Raw genomic sequence first — 12,060 nt, forward strand, 5'->3', positions numbered from 1 at the left:
TCCATTTAACTGAAACTATGTCGTAAAGTTTGAGCAAATGATTTCCATTTTATTTGTTATCTGAATTTAATGCGAAATAATTATAATACAAATTTAGTGATGAAAAAAAATTCCAGCTGGTTTACATTAAAAATGGTGCAGATAGATTTGTAGCTAATTGGTTCTCGTATGACCAAAGGACAACAATGGCACAGTTTTGAGGATAAGGGAATAATAATATAGGACAAAGGTTGCATTATGGAGGTAGCGTCCTTCTAATAAGACACATGTATTGTGGGTTTCATGGGTGGGTATTTTGCCAAGGTTTTATCCGACCATTCCTTGTGAAATCGCCATAGTTGGATCTCATCCCATCCCCACCAGTGACAATAATAATATATATGAATGACACCAATCTTTTTAGTCGGTGTTTTTTATTAATAATGCGCAGTTTGCTTAATGATGATTACATATGGACAGTTTAGCAGAAATTGAGGATGCCAACGATGTGATTGTGATATTGTGAGGGTGGAAAGTGTAAAAAGGAGAAAGTTGAGGACTATTTTAAGGGTTTTACTTAGTCTTTAGTAGTCAATATTCTCTTAAAATATTGATGAAAACTTATTTAAATTTAAGGGTCCATCTAGCTTTATCACAGCCTCTTCCAAATATAAACCGCCGAATCTCATGATGACCGACCAGATTATTTAGTTAAGGCTAATGCTTTCTTAGATATAGGTCTCGTTTTCTAAATTGAATTTTAAATATGATTTTTTTACCATTAATAATAATACTTCAATTTTTATTTAATTCTTTTTAAATATAGTAAATATATTATATGAATTATTTAAATATATATATCATATCATAATTTATGTAAACATTTTAAGAATATAAAAAAATACAATTTCTAATAATTATAAATAATAATTATATTAAAATTGAATTTATAAATAAAACCTTGATTTAACTTTTTAAGAAACTTTTAGTCTATAATTATGGACCCACTATTAACTTAATTTAATTATATTATATAACATTTTAATTTAATTTAATCATATTATATAATAATTAATTTAATTTAATTACCATATTACATACACTATTAATCACATCACATAATAACTTAATTTAAATTGATTTATTTATTTATTTTATTATACATATGATAGCATACATACACATATCATATATATCATCATATATATATAATATAAAAGAAGAAAAGAAATTATATATTAAAACATTAAGTTCTATGATAGTTATTTAATTTCTAAAATATTTCCTTTTTTTCAGTTATTTTTAAAGTATCCCCATTTTTTGAATTAAAATTAAAAAATAAATTATATTAATTAAAAAGTATAAAAAAGTAAATATTATTTTAATTTACATTTGGTTTATTAACACGAACAAATATATTATTTTACCTCATTTTAGCTAAAAAGAAAATAACAATGTAATATTTGGTAAAAACAAAATTGATTGTACCTTTATTTATTTTTTAATAATTCATAATATTGTAATAATAACATATATAATTTCATATTATTATTTATATATTTTTATAATTAAATTTAAATAAAAATATTTAAAAGGTTATTTAATTAAAATTCGAGTCGAGGTGAAGTTAAAAAATTTAATTGATACATATTTAATAAAATAAGAGTTATATAATATATTTAATAAAATAAGAGTTATATAATATTCAAATAATAACAACAAAATAGTAACAATATAATAAGAAAATTACATCAAAATAATAATAACAAAAAATAGCCAGATTTGGGTCAAAAAAAATTATTCGAGGTTTGGCCTGTTTAGAAAATGAGTTCTATTTTTTTTTGTTTAAACCCATTTTTCGGGTTTATACTTCTGCTTAAACCCTCCCACCTTTCAGACTAATTTTTGAATTTGAGTGAGTGATCTGACCCAGAATCTAGTCTATTGTAGACTTAAATAATTTATTTTTTAATTACAAATTTACTAAATTAGTCGTAAAGCAAAATCGTTTATAAAAGGTAAAATAGAAATTATAGTAGTAATTACATATAAATTTTGTCAAACGTTTTTTAAATGAATGAGTTGCAGAATAATGAAATAGAATTAATTAAGGTAAAATTAGTAAATTTATTTTAATATAAATATGATTTGGATAGAGTGAAACTGAAATACTGAAATTAGGTTAACTAAGCTGTAGGCCGATGAGGCAGCTACTTCGAACCTGACACATAATTTTCTTTTCCTGTTGGCTTTGATGTGGGGTTTAAATCATTCAAAAGCATGGCCAAAAGAAAACAGGACAAGAATTACCATACAAAAGTCCTTACATCCCCTTTCCGTTTGATATGTTTGGCTTTATAATTAACATGTAACAATTTCTCTTTCCATAATTTAAATTTACTCACTGACAACATACAGGTTTTTTTAAAAATAATGTGCAGGTGTAGTTAATAACTTTAGATCCAAAAATACAAAGATAATATAAAAATCCATATAATTACTTCATATATAAATTTACATAATTATCCATCAACTTGTTTTTCTTTTAAAACTTTTTATGAGTGTGAAAAAGGAATTATTCATTTAACTTATTTATCATGTTGACATTCCCTAAATAATTAGTCAAATTTCATAATTAGTGCTTGTGTTATGTATAAGTTGCATATTTAGTCTTTATACTCTAATTTGATATTTTTAATCCTATACTTTTCGAATTTTGAAATTTCAATATTAACATAAAATAATATCCACTAAATTCATTAAGTTAAATTTTATTATTTTAAAATCTTATGCAACAAATATATTATCACATATATAATATCATATCAACTCGTTATTTTTCACGTGATGCTTGCAAAAAGGTCACATTATTTTTAACTAATGATCTAATAATTACCATTTGACTACAACCACAATGCTCAGGAGTGAAATTTCAGAAGGTTGAAATTGATCAATTAGAGTATAGGAACTAAATTAATAACTTATGCATAACAGATAGACTAATAGCAGAATTTAACCTTATTATATGCATACGAGATTTCACCCCAGGGACACGCACGTCATTTATTTGAAAATAGAAGGCCAATCCCGTACTTTCGACCAAACAAAATCTGGCCTTTCGCCTGTAGACTGTAGTAACAAAATGACTTGGAGAGAATGCCTTGCAGTGTGGGCAATGTCGTCTTCATCTTCTTCATCTTCCTTTTCTTTCACTCTTTCAGAAGTTAGTTAAGATAGCTCCAATCTCTCCAACTACTATTTTTTCCTCTATTTAGCAATACCACAAAAAATTACATTGAAACATTTTATAGTCTCATTCTTTCTCTTTTTAATTCAATTAATACACTGTTATTTTCATTTTTTTTCTTTTGAATTTCTTGAGAGAAATTTCGAAAATGCCTCTGGTTAGAGCTGAAGTAAGGAACGAGTATCGGCTTGGTAAGCCGGAGCTTTACAAGGAAGCTATTAGGGAAGATCCTAAAGCTGTTCTCGATGGCGTCGTCGTTGCCGGTCTAGTCGGGATCTTACGGCAATTAGGCGACCTAGCTGAGTATGTTTATACTTTTTTTATTCGGTTTATTGGATTTTTCAATTTGAAATTTTTTCTTTGTTTGCTTGCATGCTAAGAATTAGTACGAATTGAAAGGCAAAGGCTTGTATTAGTTGCTCGTTATGTTTATAGGATATTCGTATTGCTTCTCTAACTGCTTAGGTTTTTGAATTTGAATTATTTGTTTGAACGGCCGTAATTAACTGTTGTGATTCGGTTGTTATGCTGTAGATTTGCAGCTGAGGTTTTTCATGGATTACAAGAGCAAGTAATAAGCACAGCTTCTAGAAGTCATAAATTGACAGTTCGTGTGCAGCGGATTGAAGCCGCGCTTCCGCCCCTTGAGAAGGCTGTTCTTTCCCAAACAAGTCATATACACTTTGCTTACACAGCTGGTATGGCCTCTGTACATGTCTTTTGCTCGGAAAGCCTCTGATGTTTCTCGGTATATATTGTTTCTTTTACATTTTTTTACTGTTAAAGAGATGCCTGAATTTGGTACTTTCTTTTTTTCATCTTGTCTGTTTTAGTGATGTAGTATGCTTTTATGCTTTTGTCTTCTGGCATTTTATTTGTTACCTGAGTATGGTTCGAGAGACATAGTCTCTAATTTCACTAGTATAGATGAGATTATTGCTGAAAGACATCTTATTTATTGAATTTCAAATAGTCAATATGAACTTGATTTCAAGGGCCTCAGTTGTAGTCAATCAGGTAGCATCACTTATCAGTTGCTGCTGACACTTGTAGCAGTTTTCAGGTACCAAGACCACTATATTGAAAGTAGATCTATGACATTGGAAACATAATCGATAGGAAAAATGCTTATTCATTCAAGTCCTTGGAAGGTTTACATTGATTCCATAATAATGGACCTTGAAATGTTTCAAAATGTTTGCTCTATCAATTTTATCTTTCTTTCTTTTTTCTTTTTTTTTTTTTTTGTAGTTGTATATAAATATCAGTTATTTCCTTTTGCAGAACATTGTGTATGATACACCTTATGTTTAGGAATCACGAAACAAGGAGAACAACATTGTTTCTTTCTTAATTACACACAAACTAGTTTCAACTTTGGATCTTTTGTATTAGCTATTGGAAACTTTTATCTTTCTATTGAAATCTTTATGGAAAGCAGTTGCCCTTGCTGTACAGGTTCCCAGTGGCATCCTCGCATGCTCAATGAGAAAAATCATTTCATCTCCAATGACTTGCCACGTTTTATTATGGATTCCTATGAAGTTTGTCGTGACCCTCCACCTCTGCACTTGCTTGACAAGTATACATCCACTCCCCCTTTTTGCAATTAAAAACATGTTCAAGCAATGGGTTTGTTGTGTGTGTGTGTGTGCATGCGCACATGCATGTGCGTGTCTATGTGTGTTCGGTGTGTTTGTGTGTTGTTTTGAATTCTTTCTTCTGCTTTGCAATCAGATTTGATGCTGGTGGCCCTGGATCTTGTTTGAAGAGATATTCAGATTCAACTTACTTCAAGAAAGCATCAGGTATCTCCATAGAAGAAGATCCTGAGAAAGACCCGAGAAATAGGAAGACTCGTAAAAGTGAGGTATTATTACCCGTCCAGGCATAGAATCTTGATATCTTGGGAAATATTTATCTACCTTTCAATCAATTTTCAAATGTATTGACTCTCAATTCATGTTAATCAAGTAATTAATTAGTTTACTCTTTTGTCAAATTAAATTCTTCACTCCACAATTACAGGAGTGTATTTGTTTATGGGGCTCCTATATGTGGAGGTACACTTCATGCATACATAACCTTTTCAGGCTCATAGTTCCAACTGAATAGTCTAGGTGTTCTTCAATTTGGAATTATTTCTGAATTAAAATTGTGAATCTTGAACAGAAAAGAAGATCATCTCACAGGAGTAGCAAACTATCACGTGGTGTATCATTATTGAATCATAGTGGCAGGTATTTTACATGTATATCTGTACAAATGCATATGTGCACTCTCAGTCTCACAGACAAGCATATCAGCACAAATGCATGTGCATTTGCATATGACTTATTTCATTGAAAAAAGCTCTATATAATTGAGGATTACATGAAATCTGACAATGCAGAATGCAGTTTACTTCTCCGGTTGATAATGGGCGAATTTCTTCCTCTCAAACTGCATCTACAGTTGACATGGCACTGAAATCTGAAGTGGGAGAGCATTCCAGTTCATTTGATTCAAGAACTGGCTCTGGATATAATGAATCTGTTTCTGAACTGGGTTCATCCATGCTTCCTGAGGAACATGAACCCAAGGAACTTTCTTCAAGGTTGATGCATGAAACTGATACCCTTGGTTCAGATTTTCCTGTTCAACAAACTCGGGTTATAGATGATAACTTTTCAGTTAGTTCATCACAAGAGCAGATTTCTCCAAGTCCATCTTATTTAACGTGGGATGAAAAAGCAGAAATAGTGGAGTCCAAAGCAGGAAATTGGGACAGAGGTGAAGTTCCAGAGATGAACTTTGACGTAGATGTGCAGGAAACTGGAGTTGCCAATATTGTAGATGGTGACCAAATGGATATCCCGTCCAATCACATGGATTCTGTCCGATCAAGTTCTATTGAGAACCAAAATTATGAAATTGAAAGTGAACCAGAATATTACATGGATGCACTGAACACAATAGAATCAGAATCTGAAAATGATATAGGGTGCCAGTGCCATACAAAACGAGAAGTGGAACAGTGGTCTGAAAAAGATGTTGAATGCCAAACAAAATGCGAAGTGGAGCAGAATGACGGTGCTAACCATGTTAACAATAAGAACAGAGAAGATGGGATCCTGGCAGTTACAGATGATAATGCAGACCGTCATCAATCTATAATTGAATCCTCTGCCTCATCCAATATCATTTCAAGCAATGAGATCTCCATGAGTTTACCTGATCCAGTTCCCTCAGCGAATTTTGCCAGTGAGCAGATGTTGCAAATCTTAGGGAAATCTTCTGATCCTGACAATTTATCCCATTCTGGTTTATACATGAGTGATGAAATTCATAAAAATTCACAAGTGGTATCTGTCATCAGTAATCCATTTGAATCCTCTGCCTCATCCGATATCATTTTAAGTGATGAGATCTCCACGAGTTTACCTGATCCAGTTTCCTCGCAGAATTTTGCCAGTGAACATATGTTGCAAATCTCAGGGAAATCTTCTGATACTGACAATTTACCCTGTACTGATTTATACATGAGTGATGAAATTCAAAAAAATTCTCAAGTGGAATCTGTCATCAATGATCCATTTGAATCCTCTGCCTCATCCAATATCATTGCAAGCAATGGGATCTCCACAAGTTTACCTGATCCAATTTCCTCACAGAATTTTGCCAGTGAGCAGATGTTGCAAATCTCTGGGAAATCTTCTGATCCTGTCAATTTACCCTGTACTGATTTATACATGAGTGGTGAAATTCATAAAAATTCACAAGTGGAATCTGTCATTAGTGATCCATTTGTATCCTCTGCCTCATCCAATATCATCTCTAACAATGGGATCTCCATGAGTTTACCTGATCCAGTTTCCTCACAGAATTTTGCCGGTGAACATATGTTGCAAAACTCGGGGGAATCTTCTGATCCTGACAATTTACCATGTACTGATTTATGCACAAGTGATGAAATTCATAAAATTTCACAAGTGGAATCTGTCATCAGTCATCCATCATCATCCTCTGGCTCTTCAGTTTCTGATCCAGCTAGTGATAGAATCATAAACAGTGTGAGGGACTCTCAAAACTCCCATAGAGAATTTTGTGGTGTGAATTCAGTAGGGTTCTGGACAAATGGTGGTCTTTTGGGACTTCAGCCATCAAAACCTCCTGATTTTACTGTATCAACTACAGGGCAGGGCTCTGCAGCCAAAACTAGTGAGGCATTTGGTCCTCAAAATCTAACTGTTGTGGCTTTGCACGATGGACCCAAAGGAAATTCAAGAAAAGCTGTTGAGAATGCAGAAAGTACTGAGAAGGTTCCTGGTTCATGTAGTGAGAAAACTTCCCTTCCGATTGCTGATTTAGATGTTAACCTTGAAAACCTGATACATCTCATCGTAATAGTAGTCTTGATAATTTAAATGGTGTTGGCTTGAGCTTAAACTCTTCATTCTCACACGGAAACAAGCACCCAGTCAATCCTAATGTTAGAGCTGCATCTATCGAATCTGATGAGGAGAATGATGACAACTCATCTAGTATGTTTGGACTTGGTCGTAAGTTACTTGTAAATGGTTTTCACAGAAAAGTGTCGATTAACCATGATGTTGAATCTGAACCAGCCACTTCTACTAAAACTGGGGTGTCTGAGCAGAGGAATGGGCAACAGAGCACCTCAAATCAGAAAATTCCTTGGACAACCTTCAGTCAGCAGTATGGAAATGGATCTCCTGTAAATTCGCTTACTTCTTCTCCACCACTTGAACATATGAAAATATCTTTCAACCCCATAGATGGATTTGAGACTTCTAAACTCAGATTGCAATTCCCTGATGCGAATCATTGTCAGGAAAGCGTTAGGGATATGTTTCCTGCTTTCCAATTGGTCCCAGTGCCTGCCATTCCTGTGCATGATGTTGCTTCAGACTCTGATGATGACACTTTCTGCAGATCAGCCCCTTACATGTCAGATGATTGTCTTAGTCATTGCTCTGAGTCAATTTCTGAGCAATGGGAATCTGGAGAAACCCCTGCAAGCAATGACCCTGAGCTGTATGATGCATTAAGCAGATTGTCATCAGTGGAATCTATTTCAAGCTCTTTACAAATTAGGGAAGCTGCCATCAATAGTATCCATGTTAATGGGGGAAACAAAAGTGTAATTCATGGGAGTGGTGCAGAACCATCTCTATTTGTGTTGCCTGATCTCCCAAGTTTTGATACTATTGACCCTGTACTACAGGATGAAACCAAAAGCAATTCCAATCAAAAGAAACATCTAGAATTGCAAAATACGATGGACCTCACATCAGTATCTCCAACACCTCCTCCTGCACAATGGCGTGTTTCAAAACCCTGCTTTGATGAGGCTGAAGAAAGACAACATGCATTATCAGAGTCACTCAGACATGACCTTGATCTGAAACTTTTAGGATCTACCGTCTCTCAGAAGCCCAAATCACCCTCATTTAATCAACAACAAATAGATGATGCAATTGCATTAAAACCAGAAAAGAAGGTATTTTATCAGTGTTGTCAATTTTTTTAAGGAAATTGAAAATTATTGTGAAGTCGAAACTCCTTGTATATAAATCATCAAAAAATTGTGCATGCATTAGGTGAACGAAGAGAAGTTGAATAGGCAGAAAGAGGCAAACCAGCAGATTAGTGGCCAAGGGGTGGATGAGAAGGAAGAATTCTTGCATCAGATCAGAAGTAAAGTAAGTAGTCATTCCTTTACTTTGGATATACTTTTGTAGATGAGAATTTTTAGTTCTTTGAAGAAACAATTTCTTTGATCAAATTCCAGAAAAGAATAGAAATATAAGCAGAAAATAGCTATGTAAGTACTTCTAAAATATTGTCATAATTTCATGGTTTGCATTATAAAAAGATATCAAATTTAAAATAATGATTTCATCTGCTATTGCGATTGTTTTGAGATATAAGAGCTTCCCTATACTATTCCTCTCTTTCTCCTATAGAAAGGAGAAAAGAAAAATAAGTGCCTTTGGCATGGGAACAAGCTAAACTGCCGGAGTCCATTGGTGTTGTTTTGAACATATTTTGTGTTTCTTCTTTGTTTGTGAATATCTTGATACTGCTATGATATCTTCATGTTAGCAGTTGGTTTTTGTTTAACTGTTTTGAATTAGGGTAATCCATATATAAATGTGCAGTGTCATGTATCAAGCATTATACTGGCTGTTGCGAAAAATTGGAGTACAATTCATTCACTTGCTTTGTATTCTTTGTTATTTCAGTCTTTCAACCTAAGACCCACGGTTACTGCAAAACCATCTGGTACTTCTGGTGCCCCCACCAATGTCTCAGTCATCACGATTTTGCAGAAAGCAAATGCAATCCGTCAGGTTTCCAATTTTCCTCTTTCACCATTTCTTTCCATTTGTTTTATTATGAATTGAAGCATTAAATTAACTATTAGGAAACTTGTTCAGGCTGTTGGGAGTGATGACGGTGAAGATGAGGATAACTGGAGCGACAATTAATTATTTTGGAACATGGATGCATAAGATAATTGCAAGTAAATCCTGCCAGTCTCCATTGAGTATTTTTCACAATTGGGTGAGTTTTTTTGACATGTGTATAATCCTTGTTTCTTCTTGTAATTAGTTAGTGGCACTCATCTTGTACCTTGTAGCAATCGTTTGCATTCATTTTTTGAATGTTTAATTGACGATAATAACTATAAGTCTACAAGGGAGCCTTTTTTTTGTAATTCCTATGATGCGATTGGAGCTTATAGGCAGAAAAGAATCAATTTAGATAGTCCTTTGTGGCTCCGGTGGCAACTAGAGCAATGCGTTATTGCTTCAAGAGAAGCTCCCATCGAAGTTCACTATGAATCTTCGGGTACCTATCATGAGATTTATGGACATTAATGTTTCGAACAGGTATTTAAGGATTTTAGTATCCAGTCTATAACATATTTTGTCCATTACTTTTCATTTGTTTCAATACACCCATCATTATCATTTACATATTTTTGTCCATTACTTTTCATTTGTTCCAATACACCCATCATTATCATTTACATTTTTTTGTCCATTACTTTTCTTGCAATTGTTATGTTCTTCGGTTGACATGTCTAAGAAAAGCATCTAATTTTGGCCATCAAATAGAAGGAAACGGCAGAGCCTATCATCGTCTTTAGAACAAGGATCTTGCCAGTTTATGCAGCAAAGAAATAATTATTGCAATTGCCCGTCTGTCTTGCTTAAAAGTGTTATCTTAAAGGCAGTTTTCAACGGATGCAAAAAAAGAGCAGTCCCTGCTAATTGCTTGGGTTTGAATCACTGCTTTCTTTGTGTTTGGCATTGAAATGTTCAATGTCTTCTTTTTTTAATCTAAAAACTTTAGTGTTCTTGTTTTTTTTTTAATCTTCACAAACTAGACCAATAAAGTCTCTTGGAATCTTTCATGATAAAGGAAAATGATTAGAATATTGGGTTGTCTTCTTGCTTTTGGTTAATCTGTCATATGGTACTTCATATATTTTTAATATGCCATTTAATATGCTTTTTTTCTTCTTTTCTCTGCCGAGAATAAAGGGATAAGATCCACCGGCATCAAATATAAATAAATAAAGAGTTGACGAAAATTGAGGCCAACCTTCCCATGTTAAAAGCTAAAATAGTTTTTGCTGCAACAGGTTTGGAGCTCTCCATAGCTGTCTTTGAATTAAACCCTCTTTTTGATCGAGCCATTGCCATGGATGGACAAAGTTGTGATATTGATTCAACCAGGTTTGGCTTTGGTTACCATGTGTTAACAAATGTTGTATAAATTTCTCACAAACAAAAGATTGAAAAACAACATGCATCCATCTAGATCAGGTTTATCAACTTTGTTTTATTATATTAAGTCTATGGTTTCTGCTTTTGTCTAAACAAAAGCTCCCAAACTACCTATAAGTAGCTGTGATTGGTAAAGGGAAGAAAAAAAATTAAAAAGAATTTACTTTTAAATAAAGCAATAAAGTAAAGAGTAGACTAGAGACTTTCTTAATTGATTCACTTTTATTAAAGCAACTTGATATAATCAAGAACCAAAATAACAAGCAACATGGTACTAAATCTTTAATTTCATCTCCATAAATATATATCTTATACAACTTGATTAAGGAGGTCGGTCACTCTTTATCTTTTGAATAAAATGGTTTCAAATCCACAAATTTTCATCTTAGCCCTACAATTTTCTCTGATGTCACAAGGAAGTCACTTGGAAATGATTTATTGTTGCATAAAAATGTCAAAAGAAACATAGAAGAAGCCAAAGTTATTCTTTCTACTTTTTGGGTGTTTTCCCCTAGAAATTTCTTTAGTAAGATAAAAGAAGTGAAAAGAAAAACAATGAGCTTAATAAATGGGTGTCCCTAAAAAGATGTATATATATTTCTTTAAATCTTTTTGAATAATTAATAAAAAGAGAGACTTCCAAAGCATTGAAAAGAGGAAGTACATCTTTTTTCTTTTTTCTTTTCCAACTAAAATAAACGAAAATGCTTATTTGTCTACATTATATAATTGGAAAAGGTGTGGAAATTATGAGGCAACTTTTGCATTAATTTAATAAGATTCCTTTATTAATAAATAAAAGGAATAGATTAAGCCCATATCAAAACTACTTTTCCCTTGGAAAAAGCAAATATTTGCAACAAATTTATCATCAACGTTCATTGCAACCTGCAAAAAGAATGCAGCCTGCGATGCTTGTTTAAGCAAAAAAAAAAAAAAAGGTTTTGCAATTGAATACATGATTATCTATATCCAACTTTATAAATTATTAATAATGTTTCGATCTTAAAGATTCAAGTTCGAGTATTGTGA

General features: G+C 32.8%; 1 protein-coding gene across 1 annotated transcript; it reads left to right on the forward strand.

Annotated features, from left to right (window-relative positions):
• Positions 1 to 3,115: 3,115 nt before the first annotated feature.
• Positions 3,116 to 11,089, forward strand: LOC107925232 (protein SCAR3). The gene is given in 10 exon segments (XM_016855871.2): positions 3,116 to 3,529; positions 3,761 to 3,924; positions 4,685 to 4,808; positions 4,964 to 5,096; positions 5,399 to 5,466; positions 5,619 to 7,598; positions 7,601 to 8,729; positions 8,830 to 8,931; positions 9,475 to 9,582; positions 9,670 to 11,089. Coding segments are annotated over 10 exon segments (4,014 nt in total). The 5' UTR covers positions 3,116 to 3,374; the 3' UTR covers positions 9,721 to 11,089.
• Positions 11,090 to 12,060: the final 971 nt, after the last annotated feature.

This window comes from Gossypium hirsutum, chromosome A10 (assembly GCF_007990345.1).
Source record: "Gossypium hirsutum isolate 1008001.06 chromosome A10, Gossypium_hirsutum_v2.1, whole genome shotgun sequence".
Classification (NCBI taxonomy): domain Eukaryota; kingdom Viridiplantae; phylum Streptophyta; class Magnoliopsida; order Malvales; family Malvaceae; genus Gossypium; species Gossypium hirsutum.